At 38.3% G+C, this 26,852-nt stretch overlaps 2 protein-coding genes and 1 pseudogene across 2 annotated transcripts; 1 reads left to right on the plus strand and 2 right to left on the minus strand.

The window, feature by feature from the left end:
* Positions 1–230: 230 nt before the first annotated feature.
* LOC138420356 (olfactory receptor 1165-like) overlaps positions 231–26,852 on the plus strand; it is a 57,801-nt pseudogene continuing 31,179 nt past the window's right edge.
* LOC138420358 (olfactory receptor 5W2-like) lies at positions 9,278–10,222 on the minus strand. Its single transcript, XM_069553549.1, has one exon. It carries the CDS (start codon positions 10,220–10,222, stop codon positions 9,278–9,280), a length of 945 nt encoding a protein of 314 aa, XP_069409650.1.
* Positions 20,722–21,651, minus strand: LOC138420359 (olfactory receptor 5W2-like). The gene has a single exon (XM_069553550.1). The coding sequence runs from the start codon at positions 21,649–21,651 to the stop codon at positions 20,722–20,724; it is 930 nt and encodes a 309-aa protein (XP_069409651.1).

Raw genomic sequence — 26,852 nt, forward strand, 5'->3', positions numbered from 1 at the left:
CCCACTCTTAGCGACCCCATGGCCTGCAGCCTCCCAGGCTCCTCCATCCATGGGATTTTCCAGGCAAGAGTACTGGAGTGGGTTGCCATTGCCTTCTCCGAAGTGGTCAAAACTAAGGCACTAATATTTTAAGACAATGTCTGCTGCACGATAAATGAGCTATCCATGCACTGTCATCATTATCCTTGTTATTTTATTATCGCTGTCTCAGATTTTCTCCAACAACAATTATGTGGTTTGCTGAAGGAAATCAGAGTGCTGGAGCCATCTTCACCCTTTGGGCTTCTCAGAATATCCCGACCTCCAGGTTCCCTTGTTCCTGGTTTTCCTCACCGTCTATGCAGTCACCATGGTGGGGAACCTGGGCATGGTCACCATCATCAGGATCAGTCCCAAACTCCACACCTCCATGTACTTTTTTCTCAGTCACTTGTCCTTGGTTGATTTCTGCTATTCCACCACAGTTACACCCAAACTCTTGGAGAATTTGGTTGTGGAAGACAGAACCCTCTCGTTCACGGGATGCATCATGCGATTGTTCTCGGCTTGTATGTTTGCAGTGGCAGAGGCATTCATGTTGGCAGTGATGGCCTGTGACCGATTTGTGGCCATGTGTAAGCCTCTGCTCTACACAGCAGTCATGTCCCCAAAGCTCTGTGCATCCTTAGTGGCCTGTCCCTATATGTGGGGTGTAGTCTCCTCCCTGACACTCACCTGTCCTCTCCAGACATTATCCTTCTGTGGGTCTAACATCATAAATAATTTCCCCTGTGAGCACTCTGCCATTGTCTCCGTCTCCCGCTCTGACCCCTTTATCAGCCAAGTGATCTCTTTTGCCATCTCCATATTCAACGAGGTGAGCAGCCTGGCAATTGTCCTCACTACGTATATTTCCATTTTTGGCACTATCATAAAATGCCCTCTGCTGGGGGGCGCCAAAAAGCCTTCTCTACTTGTGTCTGCCATCTGACCGCCATCACCATGCTCCACGGGATAATCCTGTTCCTTTATAATGTACCCAGGCCCAAAAACTCATGGCTCAGGGTCAAAGTAGGTTCTGTGTTTTATATAGTAGTGAGTCCCATGCTGAACCCTCTGATCTATAGCCTCAGGAACAAAGATGTGAAAGAGAGTGTCAGGAAATTAATGAATCACGTAATAAAATTTGGTCGAAGATCTGTATGTCCAAAAGAAATATGATCTATTACATAGGGTTGATTAAATCTTCTTGTAGAGATGATGACTCAAATTATGTAGTCAACTCACTAGATCGTAAATTTAGAGCCATAAATTGGCTATTTGATCTCTTAGTTTTTGCTCAGTTCAATATCAAATAAAATAGCTGTATATCATGTGTAAAATGATGTGTATGAAAAGTGAAACTGTGAGTTGTTCAGTCATGTTTGACTCTTTGCCGCCCCATGGACTGTAGCCTGCCAGGTTCTTCTGTCCGTGGAAGTCTCCAGGAAAGAATAATGGAGCAGGTAGCCATTGCCTTCTCCAGGGGATCTTCCTCACCCAGGGATTAAACCTGGGTTTCCTGCATTTCAGGGAGCTTCTTCAACTTCTGAGCCAACATGGAAGTGCTGTGGGTGAAGAGTGTCTTCCAAATATCCATGTCACCCAGCACTCAGAATGTCACCTTATTTGGAAATAAGAGCTTTGCAGATGTAATTAAAGAAAGAGTCAAGATGAGCTTAAAGTGAACCCAAAATCCATTGAGAGTGTCCTTATAAGAGACAGAAAAAGATACACAGAGACACAGGGAAGGAGGGTGTGTGACTTCTGCTTCTCTCTCTTTCCTCCTAAACCACACACAACTCTTAAACAACAACAACAACAACTAATTTTTAGTATTGTTGCACATAACTGCTTCCTGGCTGTTTGTAAACCTGCACTCTACACAGCTGTTGCGCCCCAGAAGCTGTGCTCCATCCTTCTGGCTGGTGCTACAGCTGAGCATAGACTGTTTCTCACACTCATCCTTTCAGTTGTGCTCCCTACTGTGAGTCCATCTTAGTAAACATATTTTGTATGAGTATTCTGCTGCCCTTTTGGATCTTGTTTTACTTTAGCCAATTCAATGAACTAAGAAAGTTCATAGCCATCATTTCCTAGCTTTCCCTTCTGTCACTATTTTAAAGATACTTTCTACCTGTGGGCATCACAGAGTCCTGTCTACCTGTGCCTTCCACACATCATCATCCTTTCTCTCTATAGCACGTGCATGCTGTGTGCTAAGTCACTTCACTCATGTCTGGCTCTTTGAGACCCTGGACTGTAGCCTGCCAGGCTCCTCTGCCCATGGGATTCTCCAGGCAAGAATACAGGAGTTGGTTGCCAAGCCTTCTTCCAGGGCATCTCCCAGATGCAGGGACTGAACCAGAATCGCTTATGTCTCCTGCAGGTACCTTATCACTAGCGCCAACTGGGAAGCCCTCTGTAGTATGCTCAGTTCCAAATGCTCATAAGTGATTGTTCAAGTAGAGTCTGTTTTATACCATGCCAATCCTCACACTGAACTCAGTGACATACAGTATACATACTGCCACACTCACTGACATAATAACTTGAAATGGAGAAAGATGAAACACCTTGTAAGGAAGTTAATAGGCTCCAAAATATTTTAGTGCTCAATCCACTGTTAATAAATATATTTCTATTAAATCATGTATGTGCCTATTCAAATACCACCTACCAAGAAAAGTCTTTTCTGAAAATCTAATAAAATGAGATAATCACTCTTTACCCCCTTAATGATAATCTTTTTGCAGGAACAGATGATATGTTAAGTCCACGCAATAATTTATTTGCCTCATTTCCTTCTCCCTCTATACACTCCAAGAGAGTAGAAATTTCTGGTATTATTATTGGATCTTATATCTCTAATGCCTAGAAATTTACCTAGAAAACAAATTCGGCCTTCAATGAATACTTGCTGGGTGAATAAAAATGAAAATTTCTGACTAAATTCATAACATTTACTACTGTGCTCACCTAGGTAAGGGAGCTTCCCTGGTGGCTCAGATGGTAAAGAATCTCCGTGCAATGCAGGAGACCCAGGCTCAATCCCTGGGTCAGGAAGATGCCCTGGAGAAGGAATGGCAACCCACTCCATATTCTTGTCTGGAGAATCCCAGGGACAGAGTAACCTAGCTACAGTCCACGGGGTCACAAAGAGATGGACACGACTAGGTGACTGACTATTCACCTGGGTAAGACTTTAGATGACGTCTCCTTAATGAATATAGTTGTCACATGAGATTTAAAAAGCTAAAATAGCATACATAATACACTCATGACTTAAATGAGTGCTTCTATTGCTGAGTACTCTAACTTGAAGTATATTTCTTTGTCTAATTTTAAGTCTTTAGCTGTAGCTGCACATTCTATAAACATTTGACTCTCCTGCAGTTTTCAGAACCACAAAATGACACTTCCATTATAAAAAGGGTATCTCACAAATAGTTCTTGAATGTAGTTCATTGGCACTGGTCATGTTCAATTTAGAGATCCTGCCGTTTCTAAGCTAATACCGATTTCAGAAAGTCTGGAGTTTATTCAAAATTCTCCAAGCCAGGCTTCAACAATACATGAACTGTGAACTTCCTGATGTTCAAGCTGGTTTTAGAAAAGGCAGAGGAACCAGAGATCAAATTGCCAACATATGCTGAATCATTGAAAAAGCAAGAGAGTTTCAGAAAAACATCTATTTCTGCTTTATTGACTATGCCAAAGCTTTTGACTGCGTGGATCACCATAAACTGTGAAAAATTCTGAAGGGGATGGGAATACCAAACCACCAGACCTGCCTCTTGAGAAACCTGCATGCAGGTCAGGAAGTAACAGTTAGAACCGGACATGGAACAACAGAATGGTTCTGAATAGGAAAAGGAGTACATCAAGGCTGTATATTGTCACCCTGCTTATTTAACTTATATGCAGAGTACATCATGAGAAACGCTGGGCTGGAGGAAGCACAAGCTAGAATCAAGATTGCCGGGAGAAATGTCAATAACCTCAAATAGCAGATGACATCACCCTTAGGGCAGAAAGTGAAGAGGAACTAAAGAGCCTCTTGATGAAAGTGAAAGAGGAGAGTGAAAAAGTTGGCTTAAAGCTCAACATTCAGAAAACGAAGATCATGGCATCTGGTCCCATCACTTCATGGCAAATAGATGAGGAAACAGTGGAAACAGTGGCTGACTTAAATTTTTTTGGCTCCAAAATCACTGCAGATTGTGATTGCAGCCATGAAATTAAAAGACGCTTACTCCTTGGAAGGAAAGTTATCACCAGCTTAGACCGCATATTAAAAAGCAGAGACATTACTTTGTCAACAAAGATCTATCTAGTCAAGGATATGGTTTTTCCAGTAGTCATGTATGGATGTGAGATTTGGACTATAGAGAAAGCTGAGCGCCGAAGAATTGATGCTTTTGAACTGTGATGTTGGAGAAGACTCTTGAGAGTCCCTTGGACTGCAAGGAGATCCAACAAGTCCATCCTAAAGGAGATCTATCCTCTGTGTTCATTGGAAGGACTGATGTTGAAGCTGAAACTCCAATACTTCAGCCATGTGATGTGAAGAGCTGACTCATTTGAAAAGACCCTGATACTGGGAAAGATTGAGGGCAGGAGGAGAATGGGACGACAGAGGATGAGATGGTTGGATGGCATCACCAACTCGATTGACACTGATTTGGGTAGACTCCGGGAGTTGGTGATGGACAGGGAGGCCTGGTGTGCTGCGGTTTATGGGGTCGAAAAGAGTCAGACACGACTGAGCGACTGAACTGAACTGAAACTGAGGGGGTGTTTATATCACTCAAGAGCTTTACTACCACTATCTGCTTCTCTAGTCACATATTTGAACATTGGAGTTTGTCCTTGCTTACTTCATTATGATTATTTTCCAAAATCACTTTCCATCAGGCACTTCTCTATTTCCAGGGATACCAGATCTCTTAGGGTTTCACTCTATTGAGAAGCACTTAAATTCTTGTCTTGTTCCTTATCTTTGAGGGAAAGATTTTACCTTTTCACTGTTTAATGTGATGAAGGAATGATGCTGAAGCTGAAACTCCAGTACTCTGGCCACCTCATGTGAAGAATTGACTCATTGAAAAATACTCTGATGCTGGGAGGGATTGGGGGCAGGAGGAGAACGGGACGACAGAGGATGAGATGGCTGGATGGCATCACTGATTTGATGGATGTGAGTCTGAGTGAACTCCGGGAGTTGGTGATGGACAGGGAGGCCTGGCGTGCTGCGATTCATGGGGTCGCAAAGAGCTGGACATGACTGAGCGACTGAACTGAAGCTGAGTTTGTCACATATGTCCTTTATTTATGTTGAGATAGTTTCCCTCCCTAACTGGTTTGCTGAGAATTTCATCATGAAAAATTTTTGAATTTTGTCATTTGTTTTCTGCATTTATTGAGATGATTAATTGCTTTTATTTGTGTTTGTTAATGTGGTATATCACACTAGTTGATTCGCACATGTTGAACTGTCCTTGCATGCTTGGAATAAATAACACTTGATCATAGTGTATGATCTTTTCAATGCAGTTTTGAATTTGGTTTTCCAACAGAAATTTTTGCATTTATGTTCAATAGGAATATTGACTCTTAATTTTCATTCCTTGTTGTGTTTTTTCTGGTATTGAGATAAAGGTAATGCTGGATTCATAATATGAGTTTGGAAGTACTGCCTATGCTTCTATTTTTTTTTAAAGATTAAAAATTATTAATTCTTCAAATGTTAAAGTTCACCAATGAAGCCATGTGGTCCTGGACTTATCTTGTGGGGGAGCTTTGGATAACTGATTCAATCTCCTTATCAGTATTTTGTCTATTCAGATTTTCTATTTTTTCATCATTCAGTCTTTGTAGGGTGTTATGCTTTAGGAATTTAACAATTTCTTCTAAGTCATTTGATTTCTTTTTTTTGGGGGGGGGGGGGAAGGGATGTATATTGTTCATAGTAGTTTCTTATGATCCTTGGTTTTTGTGTAGTATCAATGGTCATATCCCTTCTGCCATTTATAGTATTTATTTGAGACTTCTCCCTTATTCTTGATAAATTTAGCTATTTTTTCCCTCCATTTTGCTTACCTTTTCAAAAGTACAGCCTTCATGTTGATTGACTTTTTCTATTGCATTTGTTTTAACTCTGATCTTTGTTATTTCTTTTCTTTTACTAACTTTTGACTTACCATGTTGTGCGTTTCTAGTTCCTTGGGGTATAGAAAGGTCTTAGCTTTTTTTTTTCTTAATGTAAGCATTTTTTCACTGCAAACTTTTCTCTTAAAGCTGTATTTATTGTAATTTGTTATTGTCCTCTAATTTTGGTCATGATATTTTTCTATTTCCATTTGTCTCAGGATATTTTTAAATTCTTTTTTTGTTTCTTCTCTGAACTACTGGTTGTTCAGGGATATGTTTAATCTCCATACATTTGTAAAATTTTTAAACTTATTTCTCTAGCTGATTTCTAGTTTTACACTGTCGGGGTTGGGAAAGTGTTTGATATGGCTTAAATTTTCTGTGACATCCTTGAATGAAGGTCTTACTGTCTGCCAGAGTCAGATGATATGGAGACATGTCAGCCTCAGTCATGTCAGACTCTTTGTGACCTCATGGACTGTAACCCACCAGGCACCTATGTCCACAGAATTCTCCAGGCAAGAATACTGAAGTGGGTAGCCATTTCATTCTCCAAGGGATCTTCCAGACCCAGGGGTCAAACCCAGGTCTCCCATATTCCGGGCAGATTCTTTACCATATCCCTAGGATAGTCAGAAAAGCTGAGGTATATCTATGTGTACAAGTTCCTTCCAGGGAGATACTGGTAAATTGAGGTTGGAGGCCCTCAGACAGTTGAATAAGTCAATTTTAATTTTATAATTCCATTGATAGGACTTAAAATATTCTTGCCTTTTGTTCACATCCACTAGATCTCATAATAACAGCCAATTTGTAGATCAAATGAATCTCTACATGCTCTGATACAGGGCAGTCAAATAGAGATTACTTAACCAGATTACACATTTATATTCCCTAAATTAGCAACAATCCACCAACACTCCATTTTTCTTGGACAATATAGCTCAAAAAATGATTTCTACCATGTTTCTGCTGATAAAGAACAGTTCTAAAATATTGTGTGTAAAATGAGAAAACATAGTACAGGTGAAAACCTCTGAGGTCTTTTTTTTTAAAAAAATTATTCATAAGTTCTTTCCAGTATGATTCTGTGGAAGAGGTCAGTTTCTCACAAATGCCCCCTGTGGAAGCCAGAGAATCTTCTTGGGCTTTAATTTCATTCTGAAATGTTTTTTGCACAAAGTCACTCTACAATAATAGCTAGAAAATCTAACAAACAGTGGGCTTTTTAACTTTTGCAACTGTAATAAATAAGTACATGAATTTTACATGTTTCTTCAAATATATCTGTATTGTTTAGACATGCTGATTCAGTGCTTTAGCATCAGATTCTAGAGCAGAAACCCACAAAATAGATACACATTAAGAGTGTATCCAGATGAATGCTCTTTACTTCTAGTGTAATATGTATCTTCTTTATAGATCAGCACCCTGGTATTCACAACCATTTTATATTCTTTCTTAACATTTATTATATATATATGCATTCAAGCCACATACCATATCTTCAGTTAATTTTTATTTTGTTAATTATTGATGTCTAATGAACACTCACAAATGTTATCTACTCTGTTTATTCCTTCCTTTTTCTTTACTTTGTTCTCCCTCTCTCTCTTTCTCCACTTGTGTCCCAAACATTAGGTAAGTGCTTTGGATAATACAGACAGAATGTAGGATCCTTGAGCAAAGATTGTTCACAATCTCATACTGTAGGTCATGATTTCACAAACAGGACAATATTAAATAGACTGATTAAAGAAAATGGTTGTCTGTGAACTATAAAAAGGAACATTTAATCAGAGCTAAGAATGGGAGGAGTTGATAGCTAATTATTAAGGAAAACTATGCAATTTACCAAGGCACTTTATTTTTTATTTATTTGTTTCTGCTAGGGAAATGTAATTTTATTTATTTATTTATTTTTTACATATAAATTTATTTATTTTAATTAGAGGTTAATTACTTTACAATATTGTATTGGTTTTGCCATACATCAACATGAATCTGCCACAGGTATACACGTGTTCCTCATCCTGAACCCTCTCCCTCCTCCCTCCCTGTACCATCCCTCTCGGTAGTCTCAGGGCACCAGCCCCAAGCATCCAGTATCCTGCATCGAACCTGGACTAGTTATTCGTTTCATATATGATATTATACATGTTTCAGTGACATTCTTCCAAATCATCCCACCCTCTCCGTCTCCCACGGAGTCCAAATTGCTTTCAGTTTTGGATTTCTTAAGTCTAAAAAGGTGTGTGTATGTATGTGTCTGTGTGTTCAGTTGCATCCAGCTCTTTGTGACCCCAGGAACCACAGCCTGCCCAGCTCCTCAGTTAATGGAACTTTCCAAGCAAGAATACTGGAGCAAGTTGCCATTTCCTATTCCAGGGGATATGCCTGACCCAAGGATTAAATTCGAGTCCTCTGCATCTCTTGCATTGGCAGGCAGATTGTTTACCACTGAGCCACTGGGAATCCCCTGTAAAGGTATACAGCTGCTCAACTCAAGACCTCTATAAGTGTCAAATTATCTTCCTAGAATCATTTCCTTCCCAAAGTTTTGGATCTGACAATATCTCCTTTAAAGAAAACCTTTCTTCTGCACACTATGTTTTGACATTTTTTCCTAGATTTTTAACCCTACTTTTTTTTTGTTTTTGTTTTTAATTAATGGAAGTCTTAAACTTTACTATGAATTGTATGTGTGGTTAGTTAGTAAATGTTTCTTTATTCATCTAGATTATACGGTTCATTTTTATACAAACTAATGGGTTTTTAAAGAAATGTAAAGCACTTAGAGACAGACAAAGAAGAATTAAATAGTTGATAAATATTAATACACTTGAAATAATAATGTTTGAATGAATGGATACATACAAAACGTATGATAGAATTTGAAGAGCCAGGAAGTTTTACACAGGGTTTCACAGATAAGGTCAAGACATAAAATGAAGCATGACAAGTTTTGAAAACTGCAACAATTTCCTATGGCTTAACTTTACTATAGATACTCATTTATTAAGTAATTTGATAAAATTATATTTCTCATGCATCATACCGTATAATTTTGCAAAAATAATAACTACTATATGTGTGTGCATATGTGTTATATAAATCTTTGAAACCATCTTTTATTTTTTAGTTTTCCTAGAGCATTTTTCACATCCTTGTTCCGTAGGCTATAAATCAGAGGATTTAACATGGGAATCATAAGGGTGTAAAACAATGAGGTCATTTTGTCTTGATCTAAAGAGTAGATTGAACTTGGCCTAAAGTACATAAAAAGCATAGTTCCCTGGAAAATTGCCACAGCGGTTAAGTGGGAGGCGCAGGTGGAGAAAGCTTTGAACCTCCCCTTAGTAGAATGGATCTTTGAGACTGCTAGGATGATATAACAGTAAGAGACAAGAACTCCTGAAATTGAGCTCAATTCAATGAAGCCGAAAACAATAAATACTATCCATTCATTGACCTGTGTATCAGAGCAGGAAAGAAGGTAGAGTGGAGGTAAGTCACAGAAGAAGTGGTTAATCTCATTTGACCCACAAAAGCATAAGTGGAATGCTAATGTCGTGTGGATCAAAGCATCTGTCATTCCCACCAGGTAAACCCCAGCCACCAGCAGGGAGCACACCCCACTGGACATGCTGACCGCATAGAGCAAGGGGCTGCTGATGGCCCTGTATCGATCATAGGCCATCACTGCCAGCAGGAGACACTCAGAATCTGCAAAGGTACAGGCAATCAAGAACTGTAGGGCACAGCCATAGAAGGGGATTGATTTGTTCTTGGCCAAAAGGTCAACCAGCATTTTGGGCCCAATGGCTGTGGAATAGCAGAGGTCACAGAAGGAGAGGTGGCTGAGGAAAAAGTACATTGGCGTTTGCAGCTGGGGATCCATTCTAATCAAAATTATCATTCCAAGATTTCCCAGAAGATTAATGAGATAGACCATCAGCAACATGGCAAATAAGGTCACTTTCACTTCCAGATCACTGGTAATCCCCAAGAAAATGAATTCAGTCACAGAGGAGCAATTTTCTTTCTCCATTCTTTAATTTTTCTTATCTAAATTTTTGACAAAATGATCAGGAAAAGTGTAGACAAATGTACGGACATCTGCAAAATATCTGTAAAGGAGAGCACAGTCTCTTTGTGTAAATGTCATTTTATACTCAGAAAATTACCCAATCATGCCCCTACTTTTTGAAGGAACATTGTTACCTACCTGGCAAAATAAAAACAAACAAAAAACTATATTACACATTGAAAAAGTTTTATCTAAGTCTGCATGTCATTATGATGTATATAAAACTCTATGAGTTTTTCATTTTCCTAGGTTTTTGCCTTCTTACCTCTGGAGGTATAATTGGAAGAATTAATGTCTTATTTTATGTTCAAAATACCATAGAAGAGACACCAATGTTTGAGAGACCTGGCTGTTAGTTATAGGATTAAGCATTTTCCATCTCTGGAAATAGTCATTTGGGCACAAAAATTTGTTACCATTGTTATGTTTCTCAGAATACAGCTCAGCTAATGTTGATTTGAAATGATTGTCTATACATTCTAGAGCATATCAGCAACCATTCATAATGAAAATTACTATGTTACCGTCCTGGTCTGTTACCTTCAGCATCTGGTAGACATAAAATGGGCACTATTGAGCTTTACTGTAGAAACGTGTTGCTCCTTTGCCACAGTTCTCTTTACTGATCTCTGCTTCGCCCTGGTGCCAGAGGATGGATCCCTTGACCAGCCAAAGAAGAACGATACAAAGAAGTGAAAACAACAGAATTTAACACACACATTTGTGTGTCTTTGATTTTAATTGACTTTTGTATTAAAAAGAAAATGAGATGAGGTGTAATGAACACTTCCGATGTGTCGAGTGTCCTCCTTGTGTATGTATCTGCTTGCGTCATGTCTGCATGTCTCTACTGATCTAAGAATTAGCATATTGGAGACAGGTTTTCTTTAAGTACATATTGGCGTATGATTTACATGGAGTTAAGTTTCCAAATATTGCTATTTATACTGTTCTGCCTATATTATGTTTGAAATAAAATTTTAAAAAATATGTATATGCTTCCCCAGTGACAAAGAGTAAAGGCTTTCCTGTGAATCTAAATTAAAAGAAAATAATTAAACAATCATTTTATAGATACTAGAGACAGATTCTTCCAATTCTGAGAAGAAAATATTTTCTGATTTTTTAACTCATGAGTTTATTATATTGAATTGGTAGGCATAAGTAATTAATTGAGAAATTTCTCATTTTTTAATGCTAAGTTTTTCTCCTCTATTCTTAAATCTGGAGACTCAAGAACATACCTGGAATGAGCAGGTCTTTCTGTCTTTGCTGCTGCTGCTAAGTTGCTTCAGTCATGTCCGACTCTGTGCGACCCCATGTCCTTACTACTGACGTCTAAAAAATAAACAGCTAACCTTTTATTTTGCCAGGTAGCATTTGGGACTTAAGTCTCTGAAGCATCCACCCTCTGGCTCAGTGTTTGCTAACATTTGGCTAATTATATTTTCTGCTCTGCATTTTCCCCTGTGAAAACAGTAACAATCTTTGCAAAAAATAAGCTTCATTTCTTCACTATTGTCAACATACTGATCTGACAGTAAGAAAAATACAGATTATGTTAAGTCTAAGCTGCACAGTTACACTGAATCTGAACTCCCCTTACCTAGTCAAAGCAGAGATCCCAGGAATTACAAGATTTCCCAACTTAGTAATTTACATCTTCCTATTATTCATTTGGTTTCTTTCTTTTTGAAATATTCACCTTCTCTATGTCATTTAGCAATATTTCTAGTAATAAAAATATATGAAGAAATGTCAAAGCAATGCATGAAAAGCCAATAGATTCAAATAATCCATACCTAAAATCAATTATTTTTGATTAAGGCAATGATTTGACATAGTTTGTGGGGATACTTGGATTCAAACAAACATTAGAAATGAAAAGTGGGGAAAATGCACTTATTTTATTCCTGCACTATATCTTTTTAGAATAAAGATTGACTCAGGTGTTAAAGCCTTTTTATGACTCACAATTTCCTCTCTTATTAAAGAGGCAAAAACAAGATATGTGTATTAAAGAGAATTGATGATGAATTTAAGTCCTCTGAGGCTTCAAATTACTGCAGATGATGACTACAGCCATGAAATTAAAAGATGCTTGTGACTTGCCTGGTGGCTAGATGGTAAAGCGTCTGTCTACAATGCAGGAGACCTGGGTTCGAGACTTGGGTTGGGAAGGTTGCCTGGAGAAGGAAATGGCAATCCACTCCAGTACTGTTGCCTGGAAAATCCCATGGATAGAGGAGCCTGGTAGGCTTCAGTCTATGGGGTTGCAAAGAGTCGGACACAACTGAGTGACTTCACTTCACTGTGCCTTGGAAGAAAAGCTAGGACTAACCTTGGAAGGAAAGTTATGACCAACCTAGATAGCATATTCAAAAGCAGAGATATTACTTTGCCAAAAAAGTCTGTCTATCAAGGCTATGGCTTTTCCAGTGGTCGTGTATGGATGTGACAGTTGGACTGTGAAGAAGGCTGAGTGCCAAAGAATTGATGCTTTTGAACTGTGGTGTTGGAGAAGACTCTTGAGAGTCTCTTGGACTGCAAGGAGACTCAACCAGTCCATTCTGAAGGAGATCAGTCCTGAATGATCATTGGAAAGACTTATGCTAAAGCTGCAACTCCAGTACCTTGGCCACCTCCTGCAAACAGTTGACTCATTGGAAAAGACCCTGATGCTGGGAGGGATTGGGGGCAGGAGGAGAAGGGGACGACAGAGGATAAGATGGCTGGGTGGCATCACGGACTCAATGAACGTGAGTCTGAGTGAACTCTGGGAGATGGTGATGGACAGGGAGGCCTGGTGTGCTGAAATACATGAGATCACAAAGAGTTGGACACGACTCAAGCGACTTAACAGCAGCAGCAGCAGCAGGCATAAAATGTTTTATTTACAAGTTTATTTTACCAAAACAGTAGCTATGACTGTGGCTTTGTAGTATAGCCTGAAGTCAGGCAGGTTTATTCCTCCAGTTGCATTCTTCTTTCTCAAGATTGCTTTGGCTATTCGAGGTTTTTTGTATTTCCATACAAATTGTGAAATTATTTGTTCTAGCTCTGTGAAAAATACCTCTGATAGTTTGATAGGGATTGTGTTGAATTGCTTTGGGTAGTATACTCATTTTCACTATATTGATTCTTCTGATCCACGAACATGGTATATTTCTCCATCTATTAGTGTCCTCTTTGTTTTCTTTCATCAGTGTTTTATGTTTTCTATATATAGGTCTTTAGTTTCTTTAGGTAGATATATTCTTAAGTATTTTATTCTTTTCGTTGCAATGGTGAATGGAATTGTTTCCTTAATTTCCTTTTCTACTTTCTCATTATTAGTGTATAGGAATGCAAGGGATTTCTGTGTGTTGATTTTATATCCTGCAACTTTACTATATTCATTGATTAGCTCTAGTAATTTTCTGGTAAAAGAATGAAATTAGATCACTTTCTAAAACCATACACAAAAATAAACTCAAAATGGATTAAAGATCCAAACGTAAGACCAGAAACTATAAAACTCCTAGAGGAGAACATCGGCAAAACACTCTCTGACATAAATCATAGCAGGATCCTCTATGATTCACCTCTCAGAATACTGGAAATAAAAACAAAAATAAACAAATGGGATCTAATTAAAATTAAAAGTTTCTGCACAACAAAGGAAACTATAAGCAAGGTGAAAAGACAGCCTCCTGAATGGGAGAAAATAATAGCAAATGAAGCAAATGACAAGCAACTAATCTCAAAAATATACAAGCAACTTATGCAGCTCAATTCCAGAAACATAAATGACCCAATCAAAAAATGGGCCAAAGAACTAAATAGACATTTCTCCAAAGAAGACATAGGGATGGCTAACAAACACATGAAAAGATGCTCAACATCTCTCATTATCAGAGAAATGCAAATCAAGACCACAATGAGGTATCATTTCACGCCAGTCAGAATGGCTGCAATCCAAAAGTCTACAAGCAATAATGCTGGAGAGGGTGTGGAGAAAAGGGAACCCTCTTATACTCTTGGTGGGAATGCAAACTAGTACAGCCACTATGGAGAACAGTGTGGAGATTCCTTAAAAAACTGGAAATAGAACTGCCATGACCCAGCAATCCCACTGCTGGGCATGCACACTGAGGAAACCAGAATTGAAAGAGACACATGTACCCCAATGTTCATCGCAGCACTGTTTATAATAGCCAGGACATGGAAACAACCTAGATGTCCATCAGCAGATGAATGGATAAGCTGTGGTACATATACACAATGGAATATTACTCAGCCATTAAAAAGAATACATTTGAATCAGTTCTAATGAGGTGGATGAAACTGGAGCCTATTATACGGAGTGAAGTAAGCCAGAAAGAAAAACACCAATACAGTGTACTAACACACATATATGGAATTTAGAAAGATAGTAATGATAACCCTGTATGTGAGACAGCAAAAGAGACCCAGATGTATAGGATGGACTTTTGGACTCTGAGGGAGAGGGAGAGGGAGAGTGTGGGATGATTTGGGAGAATGGCATTAAAACATGTATACTACCATGTAAGAAATGAATCGCCAGTCTATGTTTGATACAGGATACAGGATGCTTGGGGCTGGTGCAAGGGATGATCCAGAGAGATGATATGGGGAGGGAGGTGAGAGGGGGGTTCAGGACTGGGAACTCATGTACACCCGTGGTGGATTCATGTCAATGTATGGCAAAACCAATACAGTATTGTAAAGTAAAATAAAGTAATTTATGTCTGAGAGTGTTTTGCCTATATTCTCCTCTAGGAGTTTTATAGTTTCTGATCTTACATTTAGATCTTTAATCCATTTTGAGTTTATTTTTGTGTGCGGTGTTAGAAAGTGATCTAGTTTCATTCTTTTACAAGTGGTTGACCAGTTTTCCCAGCACCACTTGTTAAAGAGATTGTCTTTACTCCATTGTATATTCTTGCCTCCTTTGTCAAAGATAAGGTGTCCATATGTGTGTGGATTTATCTCTGGGCTTTCTATTTTGTTCCATAAATCACAGCAGGATCCTCTATGATCCACCTCCCAGAATACTGGAAATAAAAGCAAAAATAAACAAATGGGATCTAATTAAAAATTAAAAGCTTCTGCACAACAAAGGAAAATATAAGCAAGGTGAAAAGACAGCCTTCTGAATGGGAGAAAATAATAGCAAATGAAGCAACTGACAAACAACTAATCTCAAAAATATACAAGCAACTTATGCAGCTCAATTCCAGAAAAATAAACGACCCAATCAAAAAATGGGCCAAAGAACTAAATAGACATTTCTCCAAAGAAGACATACGGATGGCTAACAAACACATGAAAAGATGCTCAACATCACTCATTATTAGAGAAATGCAAATCAAAACCACAATGAGGTACCACTTCACACCAGTCAGAATGGCTGCGATCCAAAAATCTGCAAGCAATAAATGCTGGAGAGGGTGTGGAGAAAAGGGAACCCTCCTACACTGTTGGTGGGAATGCAAACTAGTACAGCCGCTATGGAGAACAGTGTGGAGATTCCTTAAAAAATTGCAAATAGAACTACCTTATGACCCAGCAATCCCACTTCTGGGCATACACACTGAGGAAACCAGAATTGAAAGAGACACATGTACCCCAATGTTCATCGCAGCACTGTTTATAATAGCCAGGACATGGAAACAACCTAGATGTCCATCAGCAGATGAATGGATAAGAAAGCTGTGGTACATATACACAATGGAGTATTACTCAGCCGTTAAAAAGAATTCATTTGAATCAGTTCTGATGAGATGGATGAAACTGGAGCCGATTATACAGAGTGAAGTAAGCCAGAAAGAAAAACACCAATACAGTATACTAACACATATATATGGAATTTAGGAAGATGGCAATGACGACCCTGTATGCAAGACAGGGAAAGAGACACAGATGTGTATAACGGACTTTTGGATTCAGAGGGAGAGGGAGAGGGTGGGATGATTTGGGAGAATCACATTCTAACATGTATACTATCATGTGAATTGAATCGCCAGTCTATGTCTGACGCAGGATGCAGCATGCTTGGGGCTGGTGCATGGGGATGACCCAGAAAGATGTTATGGGGAGGGAGGTGGGAGGGGGGTTCATGTTTGGGAATGCATGTAAGAATTAAAGATTTTAAAATTTAAAAAATAAAAAACTAAAATTTAAAAAAAAATAAAGTAAAAAAAAATAAAAAAAAGAAAGTAAAAAAAAATAAAGTAAAAAATAAAAATTAAAAAAAAGAAAGATTAAATGGGAAAAGAATGAAGACTATTGAGATAGACAGAGTGTTAATATATATTAGTTAGCCAATAATTAATGGCATAACATTGAAACCACGGGCTTCCCTTGTGGCTCAGCTGGTAAAGAATTTGCCTGTAATGCGAGAGCCCTGGGTTTGATCTCTGGATTGGGAAGATCCCCTGGAGAAGGGAACAGCTACCCACTCCAGTATTCTGGCCTGGAGAATTCCATGGACTGTTTAGTCCATGAGGTGGCAAAGAGTCAGACATGACTGACTGCCTTTCACTCACTCATTGACACCATATTTTATCTGACTTTAATATATTCTAGCCAATATTTTCTGCCATGTTAGGCAGAAATGTTCAACTGTTAGGCAACAGTTGAAAAGAAGTTTGAGTAAAGTAATAAAATATACCAGAAATAGAAACCCATAAATCTTTTATAATATAGAATAGCTATTTTACGGTGTTTTTACCATGATAACTCTTCTTAACATGCCATCAGTTCAGTTCAGTTCAGTCACTCAGTCGTGCCCGACTCTTTGTGACCCCATGAATCACAGCACGCCAGGCTTCCCTGTCCAACCCCAACTCCCTGAGTTCACTCAGACTCATGTCCATCAAGTCAGTGATGTTATCCAGCCATCTCACCCTCTGTCATCCCCTTCTCCTCCTGCCCCCAATCCCTCCCAGCATCAGAGTCTTTTCCAATGAGTCAACTCTTCACATGAGGTGGCCAAAGTATTGGAGTTGCAGCTTTAGCATCATTCCTTCCAAAGAAATCCCAGGGTTGATCTCCTTCAGAATGGACTGGTTGGATCTCCTTGCAGCCCAAGGGACTCGCAAGAGTCTTCTCCAACACCACAGTTCAAAGGCATCAATTCTTTGGCACTCAGCCTTCTTCACAGTCCAACTCTCACATCCATACATGACTACTGGAAAAACCACAGCCTTGACTAGACAGACCTTAGTCGGCAAAGTAATGTCTCTGCTTTTGAATATGCTATCTAGGTTGCTCATAACTTTTCTTCCAAGGAGTAAGCGTCTTTTAATTTCATGGCTGCAATCACCATAGTGTTTTACAAATACCACCATGAAAAGCAAAGTAATTTCATAGGCTTTATTTTTTCACTCTGAAATATTTTTACTTAAGGACGTTTTATTTACAATGGCAGCTGGAAAGTTTAAGACCATCTGAGGCTTTTAACTTTGCAATTTTAATGTGTAAATAAGAGTGTTCTTCAGTAGTCTATGGCATTTCAAATATATGATTGGACTGTAGCCTAGCTTTCTCAGCAAACTGATTCAGTGTTTTAGCCTTCAGGAAGCCATATCAAAGTCAGATGTAATAGTCAAATATCAAGAAGTTATAGCTTCTTACTTCTAGTGCAATTAACAAACACATGTGTCTTTATAAGAATATTATCTTAGTGTCCATAACAATTTTATGCATCTTCCAAAAAACTGTTGTGTATATACATGCAATATATATACACTGTTGTGAGATATGTGTCTATGTGTGTGTGTGTGTGTTAAGATACTTAACAAATCTTCAATGAATTTTGTATTATTGAGACATAAGTAATAGTCAAAAAATGTTGCCGACTGTTTTTAGGTAAATTCATGTTTATTTATTTTATATCCCGGGCAAAATTCAGTGCTTGTTAACAAGGATGAAATGCTAGTTCTTTAGCAAAGAATGCTCACAAAAAGGGTGATATAAAGCAATGCCTTAAAGTTGATCGTTTGTAAACCAAAGAGAGGTGGGCATTTAACCAGGGTTGAAGATGAGGAGGCATGAAAGAAAATTATCTTGGAAGAAGTGCAGAAGAATTGATAGTTGATAACAACAGCACAATATTGTACTTTAACAAGTAGAGAGCTCTTCTGTATGTCTTTAAAATCTAATCTTTAGATATCTTATTTTTATCAAATTTTAACTTATATGCAGAGTACATCATGAGAAACGCTGGGCTGGAAGAAGCACAAGCTGGAATCAAGATTGCTGGGAGACATATCAATAACCTCAGATATGCAGATGACACCACCCTTATGGCAGAAAGTGAAGAGGAACTCAAAAGCCTCCTGATGAGAGTGAAAGAAGAGAGTGAAAAAGTTGGCTTAAAGCTCAACATTCAAAAAACCAAGATCATGGCATCTTGTTCCATCACTTCATGGGAAATAGATGGGGAAACAGTGGAAACAGTGTCACAAAACTTTATTTTGGGGGGCTTCAAAATCACTGCAGATGGTGATAGCAGCCATGAAATTAAAAGACGCTTATTCCTTGGAAGGAAAGTTATGAGCAACCTAGATAGCCTATTCAAAAGCAGAGACATTACTTTGCCAACAAATGTCTGTCTAGTCAAGGTTTTGGTTTTTCCAGTGGTTATGTATGGATGTGAGATTTGGACTGTGAAGAAAGCTGAGCACCGAAAAATTGATGCTTTTGAACTGTGGTGTTGGAGAAGACTCTTGAGAGTCCCTTGGACTGCAAGGAGATTCAACCAGTCCATCCTAAAGGAAATCAACCCTGAATATTCATTAAAAGGAATGATGTTGAAGCTGAAACTCCAGTACTTTGGCCACTTCATGTGAAGAATTGACTCACTGGAAAGACTCTGATGCTGGGAGGGATTGGGGGCAGGAGGAGAAGGGGACGACAGAGGATGAGATGGCTGGATGGCATCACCAACTCAATGGACATGAGTTTGGGTAAACTCCAGGAGTTAGTGATGTACAGGGAGGCCTGCCGTGCTGCGATTCATGGGATCTCAAGGAGTCAGACACGAATGAGAGACTGAACTGAAGTGAACTTATTCAAATGTGATGTGAACTTATTCAAATGTACACCATGTGTAATTATTAGTACAGAATGTGATATAATGTATGCATTGAGAAATGATTAACACAATAAGGTTGATTAACACAGGCTTCATCTCACAGTGTTACCATTTTGAGTGTGTGTATAGTGAGGACAGTTAAGATATACTTTTTTTTTTTTTGCAAATTTCTCAAGTTTTCATTATTGTTAACTACCATATACATTTAGAGCTCCCTAAATTATTCATCAAATAACAAAGTTTGTACACTTTTTGCAATATCACCAATTTCCCCTACCTTTTGGGCCCTAGCAACATTCAACTCAGTCTGTTTTTGTGAATTTCATCTTCTTCTTCTTATTATTATTTTTGGACTGTAGCACTCAGCTTGCCGGGATCTTAGTTCCCTGATCAGGGATCAAACTGGAATGCATTGAGTTCTAATCACTGGGCTGTCAGGGAGTTCCTGAATTTGACCTTTTAGATTTTACACATATGTGAGATCATACAGTACTTGTCTTCCTCTCTATTGATATTTCACATAACACATGACCTCACAGTTCTTCCATGTTGTAGAAAACATGACTTCTAAAAGACATAGACATGTACACTTCAGTTCAGTTCAGTTCAGTCACTCGGTTGTGTCCAACTCTTTGGGACCCCATGGACTGCAGCACGCCAGGCCTCCTTGTCCATCACCAATGCTGGAGTTTACTTAAACTCATGTCCATTGAGTCAGTAATGCCACTTTAAGATCTGAATAACTGTCAGATCCTTTGACTACAACCTTTTCATTTCCCAGATTGAATCTTTTTAAAATTTGACTGAAGATCTCTATCCAAAGTAGCTTTTCTTTTTGAATAGTTTTAGATATTTTTGTTTTAAGATTATAGCCCTTTATGTTTTATGTCATGATGAATTTGAGGCCAATGATGAATTACTTGACTGTTTTTTAAATTTGTTTTTAGTACTAACTTCCGTAGCGCATAACCTATAAGATCTAGAATAATATATAAAAAGGCTACAGGCTCAAAGATCACTGAGTAAATGCACAATAAATCTTAGTGTAATTGAAGACAATGTTTGAATTAAACAATGAACAAAATTACCACAATGGAAAAGACAGAAAAGGTTTTCACACAGACAAAGTGCTATACACACACACACACACACACACACACACACACACACACAAATCCGTAAAGCATAATGAAACATGACATGTGTGGGGGAAACAAAATTAAGATTTAGTACAAATATCACTTTAATAATTTGAGAAATTATTATTCTCATGTATCCTATCATTTAATTTTAATAAATGAACAAACAATATATGTATTTGAATGCATAGGTATACACAAATGCCTAATACAAAAAACTAAAACCATTTATTTTTCAATTTTTCCAGGGCCTGTTTTACATCCTTGTTCCTTAGGCTGTAAATCAGAGGGTTTAACATGGGAATCACGAGGGTGTAAAACAATGAGGCCATTTTGTCTTCATCTAGAGAGTAGGATGAACTCGGCCTGAAATACATGAAGAGCAGAGTTCCCTGGAAAATTGCCACAGCAGTTAGGTGGGAGGTGCAGGTGGAGAAAGCTTTGAACCTCCCTTCAGCAGAGTGGATCTTCAAGACTGCTAGGATGATATAACAATAAGAGACAAGGACTCCTGAAATGGAGCTTAATTCAATGAAGCCAAAAATCATGAATATCACTAACTCATTGACCTGTGTGTCTGAGCAAGATATCAACAGGAGAGGAGGAACATCACAAAAAAAGTGGTTAATCTCATTTGACCCACAGAAGCATAAATGGAATGCTAATGTCGTGTTTATCAAACCATCTATCATTCCCACCAGGTAAACCCCCGCCATGAGCAGGGAGCACACCCTGCTGGACATGCTGACTGCGTAGAGCAAGGGGCTGCTGATGGCCTTGTACCGGTCATAGGCCATCACTGCCAGCAGGAGACACTCAGAATCGACAAAGATACAGAGAACCAAGAATTGCAGAGCACAGCCATAGGAGGGGATTGATTTGTTCTTGGCAAACAGGTCCACCAGCATCTTAGGGCCGATGGCTGTGGAATAGCAGAGGTCACAGAAGGAGAGGTGGCTGAGGAAAAAGTACATGGGTGTGTGCAGCTGGGGATCCATCCTAATGAGGGTGATCATTCCCAGATTTGCCAGAAGATTGATGAGATAAACAAGGAGAAACATTGTAAATAGGATGAGTTTGTTCTCAGCGTTATCAGTAATTCCCAAGAAAATGAACTCAGTCACGGAGGAGCAATTCTCTCTTTCCATTCTTCTTAGATCTTGTGCAAACTTTTGAGACAGTTATCAAGAAAATCACATATGCGTGTTTAATGCTTCTGCACAACAACAACAAAAATCATAAGGCAGAGCCTGCTGTTTTTCCTTAATTGTCTTTTTATCCTTAGAAAATAATCCAGTCTTGTACCTACTCTTTGAAGAGGCATAACTGTCTATTCTGCAATAATAAAAGGCATATGAGGAAGACCTTTGAGAATGTTTCAAGTCAATCTAGTTGCCACTCATGAGGTTGCTACTTTCTACAAACTCTTCTCTGAGCCTTATTTTTCTTATATCAGAGAGAAGAGCTGGATGATTTTGCCTTTCTAAAGTTCTTTAAAACCACATGGAAGAGACACCAGTGTTAGCAAGACCAGATTCTAAGACTTCGGACTGAGCTTTCCCTTTGTTTAAAAATATTCACTTGAATACAAAAAAGATTACTATTTTTTGTCTCTCAAAAAGACATGATTGGTTTAAGAATGTTCTTCTTAGTTCCAGAAACAGTGAGTACATCAATGGCTAGTAATAACAAAAATCATTGTTACTGGTTTTAGCTTATCTTCTGCTTAGCATTTGGTGAGACATGAAATAAGTTATTACTGTCCTGCTCCTAGAAACTTGCTATTGCTTTCCCATAATGCTCATTACCTCTCTGTGGAGAGGTTACCGTCTAGGATGACTCTCTTGACCAGTGGAAGAAAAAGAGCTAAAAGAAGTGAAAACAACAGAATGTACCACATATATTTGCATCACTTTAGATTTTAAATGATTTTCAATTTAATTGAATGTAAATTAGATGAGGGATAATAAATGCTTCTAAAATGCAAAGACCTTGCTCTCTCTGTTGTGTTCATGTGTATGCCTGTGTATATATCTAAATTGAAGTGAAAGCAATGCATTTTTTTTTTAGACCTAAGTAAATTTAGTACCTGGTTTACATGGAGGTGAATTTGGACAGGTTTTTGTTTTTATTGCGGTATCTATGCTATAAAAGAAAACACACCTTAATTTTTTTGTTTCTATAAAGCAAAACACACTTTATATTCATGAACAGTTGCTCATTGAAAAAAGAGCAAAGACTTTTATGTGAGCCAGCATGAAAATAAAATTACATTATGAATGTTAACAAGTTCAGACAGACTCTTCCAATTTTGTGAAGAAAATATTATTTGCTATTAAATGCAGATTTTAATGAGTAGGTAGGCATAAAGTCCTTCATTTACAAACTTTTATTTTCCCCCCAGTTTAAATATTTTCTCTCATTTTTCTTCAGTTAGGATCTGGAAACATACCTGGAAAGAGCAGGTCTTGGTTAGTTGAACAGTAATGTGCATTTGGTCTTTTATTTCACCAGGTATATTGGGACTTAAATCCCTGTGCTATGGCCCTTAGGCTGTAGTGTTATTCAAACACTTCATTAATTATATTTCTGCTTCCGTATATTCCCCTGGCAGAGGAAGACATGGCTAGATAGCATCACTGACTCAATGGACGTTAATTTGAGCAAACTCTGGGAGATAGTGGTAGACAGAGGAGCCTGGTGCGCTGCCATCCCTGAGGGTGCAGAGTCAGACAGACTTTGAAACAGGACAACGAGCACAACATTCCCCTGTGAATTCAGAAACAATTTAGCAGAAACGGAGTTTTTCTGCTTCATTATTGTGTCCAAATTGCTCTGTGGAAGGAAGGGTACAGCAAATGGTGTGTATGGTGTGTGTCAGCTACCCGAAAACTACCTCCTCTTTCTTGAGTCAAAGAGGAAACTTAGTGAAATTCTAAAAGATCCCCCTTCATCCAACCCTTTTTGATTGTTCATTGTGTTTTTGAACACAAAATATTCTCCTTCACTACCTCATGTCAGAATGTTACACTTTGATCACATTTTCTTTTATCTTGAAATATAATCCTGTGTCATAAAATCATCCTTCTAATGTATACAGTTCTTTGATTTTTAGTGCACTTTCAAATTTGTTCACTCATTACTACAATCTACTTCCAGAACATCTTCATCAGCCCCAGAAGAAATCTACACCTTCTAGCTCTCACTCTCCTTTCCTCCCTCTCGAGCCTGGCAACTGCTAATCTACTTTCTGATCCTGTGTGGTTTCCTATTATTGGCCTTGCGTATAAAGAAAATCATGCTGTGTGTGTGTGCTTCTTGTCAGGTTTATTTTCTTTGGTAAAATATTTACCAGTTTCATCCATGTTGTTACATGTGTTAGAATTCCGTTTCATTATGTGGCTGAATAGCATTTCACGTTAAGGATATAATATACTTTGGTGATCCATTTTTCGGAAGGATGAACACTGGCTTGTTTCTACTGTTCAGCTGATATGACTAATGACACTGTAAACATTCCTGTCAATCCCTTTCAAGATAGCCCTCATTACCAAATATCAGCTTTTTCCCATTCTCCAACCACATATCATCCAAGGACATTTCACTGATTTAGTGACTTCATCACATTGTCTAAATACTGCACTCTTTTCTGAATTATGTTTATTTTATTTATTTAAGGTTTTTTTTTTTTTTTTTTTTTTTTTTTTACTGCATTAAAGGCCATGGGAATGAAATCAATGGTTGCTTTGTACTTCCTAAACTACATGGTGCTAGGATTTGTAAATGTAGTGGTTTCTAAATATTTATTGTTATGCATTTTTCACTATCAAATGAAGGATAGAGAACAATTACAAGGATAAAAACATACCTGCTTTGGGAATTTTTTATGTATATAGATCACATGAGTGAAGATGTCTCATTTTAAAAATTGTGCATGGTGACGATTTTTTCTAAATCAGTGGAGTTCTATTCAGTTCAGTTCAGTTCAGTTCAGTCGCTCAGTCGAGTCCGACTCTTTGCGACCCCATGAATTGCAGTACGCCAGGCCTCCCTGTCCATCACCAACTCCTGGAGTTCACTCAGATTCATGTCCATAGAGTCGGTGATGCCATCCAGCCATCTCATCCTCTGTCGTCCCCTTCTCCTCCTGCCCCCCCAATCCCTTCCAGCGTCAGTCTTTTCCAATGAGTCCACTCTTTGCATGAGGTGGCCAAAGTACTGGAGTTTCAGCTTTAGCATCATTCCTTCCAAAGAACACCCAGGACTGATCTCCTTTAGAATGGACTGGTTGCATCTCCTTGCAGTCCAAGGGACCCTCAAGAGTCTTCTCCAACACCACAGTTCAAAAGCATCAATTCTTTGGTGCTCAGCTTTCTTCACAGTCCAACTCTCATATCCATACATGACTACTGGAGAAACCATAGCCTTGACTAATGTCTCTGCTTTTGAATATGCTATCTAGGTTGGTCATAAGTTTTCTTCCATGGAGTAAGTGTCTTTTAATTTCATGGCTGCAGTCACCATCTGCAGTGATTTTGGAGCCCCCCAGAATAAAGTCTGACACTGTTTCCACTGTTTCCCCGTCTATTTCCCATGAAGTGATGGGACCAGATGCCATAATCCTAGTTTTCTGAATGTTGAGCTTTAAGCCAACTTTTTCACTCTCCTCTTTCACTTTCCTCAAGAGGCTTTTTAGTTCCTCTTCACTTTCTGCCATAAGGGTGGTTTCATCTGCATATCTGAGATTACTGATATTTCTCCTGGCAATCTTGATTCCACCTTGTGCTTCATCCAGCCCAGCGTTTCTCATGATGTACTCTGCATATAAGTTCAATAAGCAGGGTGACAATATACAGCCTTGACGTACTCCTTTTCCTATTTGGAACCAGTCTGTTGCTCCATGTCCAGTTGTAATATTTTTCTTAAAATAATTTGTTTACTATTATTTATTTTAGTTATATGTAAAATTGGAAAAAACATCTTGGACATTACACTTTTATGTCCTCCTTAAGCCCTCCCAAACAGATAGCAATTGAATTCTCCATACTCCTCAAACATGGTCTTCCATCTTGGTATCTGGTGTGACTGGGCTGCTTCCTAAGGTCACAGAAAGTAAAATAATGCCTTAAGTAGATGGTTGTTTATGGAATTCAAAGAGACAAAGAAAGATGTTTAACAATGGCGGAAAATGAGGGAAAAGGAAAGGCAATCATCTTAGGCGATATGACACACTGTTGATAGCTGATAATGGCAGCGCAGTAATACAGTTTACCAAGGCTTTCCCCATTGCTCTTTGTAACCTAATTTCCAACTTCCTTTCTTCTTTTTTCCCCTGATTTATTCAGATATAACTGCCAAATAGCATTTGCATTCAATAGATAAACAACGTGATGATTTGCTATATGTATACATTGTGAAATGATTACAACACTAAAATTGGTTAACACATTCACACCTCACACAGTTGCCATTGTAGTGTGTGTATAGTGAGACCATTTAAGATCCACTTTTGTAGCTAATTTCAAGCTTATAATATGGCATGGTTAACTAGAGTCACCATGGATATTAGATCCCCGGAACTTATTCATCAAATGTAATAACAAAAGCTTTGCACACTTTGAACAGCATCCCCCATTTCTCCCACCTTCCAACTCCTAGCAACCAATAATCTTCTTTCTGTTTCTATGAGTTCATTCTACTTTTTAGGTCCCACATATACATGAGATCGTACATTACTAGTTTTTCTCCGACTGACATAGTTTACTTAGATTAACATCCTTGGAATACCCCATGTTGCAGAAAACATGACTTCTTTACCGCTAAAGACAGGGGATTCTCTACTTCAAGACTTGTCCAATGGTCACATCCTCTGACGGCTATCTGTTCATCACCCAAAATGGATCTTTCTTAGATATGAGACGGAATATCTTTATCCAAAGATGCTTTTACTTTATACTAGTTTTATAGAGTTTGCTTTTGGATTTACAGCACTCAATTTTTTATTCCATGATGATTTTAAGTCTAATTATGACTTACTTGACTGTTTAGTTCATTATTAGCTAATATTAGCACCAACTTAAGTTCATTAAAATCTAAAATAAATGTACTATATAAAATATAAAGAACCTAAGTGGTGGAAGATTGCTCAATACATGCATAATGTCTTAGTGAAATTGAAATAATGTTGGAATGGAAAATTAGTCCAGAATTAGCACAGCTAGAAATGTCAAAAGGTTTTTCAAAAATAGCAAGTGCCTTATAGAAACTCTGGCCACATATTAAGCATAACATTTGAGGGGAACTGCAATATCTCTTAAGAGCAGGGTTTAATACAAATGATTGTTCATTT

This window comes from Ovis canadensis, chromosome 15, assembly GCF_042477335.2.
Source record: "Ovis canadensis isolate MfBH-ARS-UI-01 breed Bighorn chromosome 15, ARS-UI_OviCan_v2, whole genome shotgun sequence".
NCBI lineage: Eukaryota > Metazoa > Chordata > Mammalia > Artiodactyla > Bovidae > Ovis > Ovis canadensis.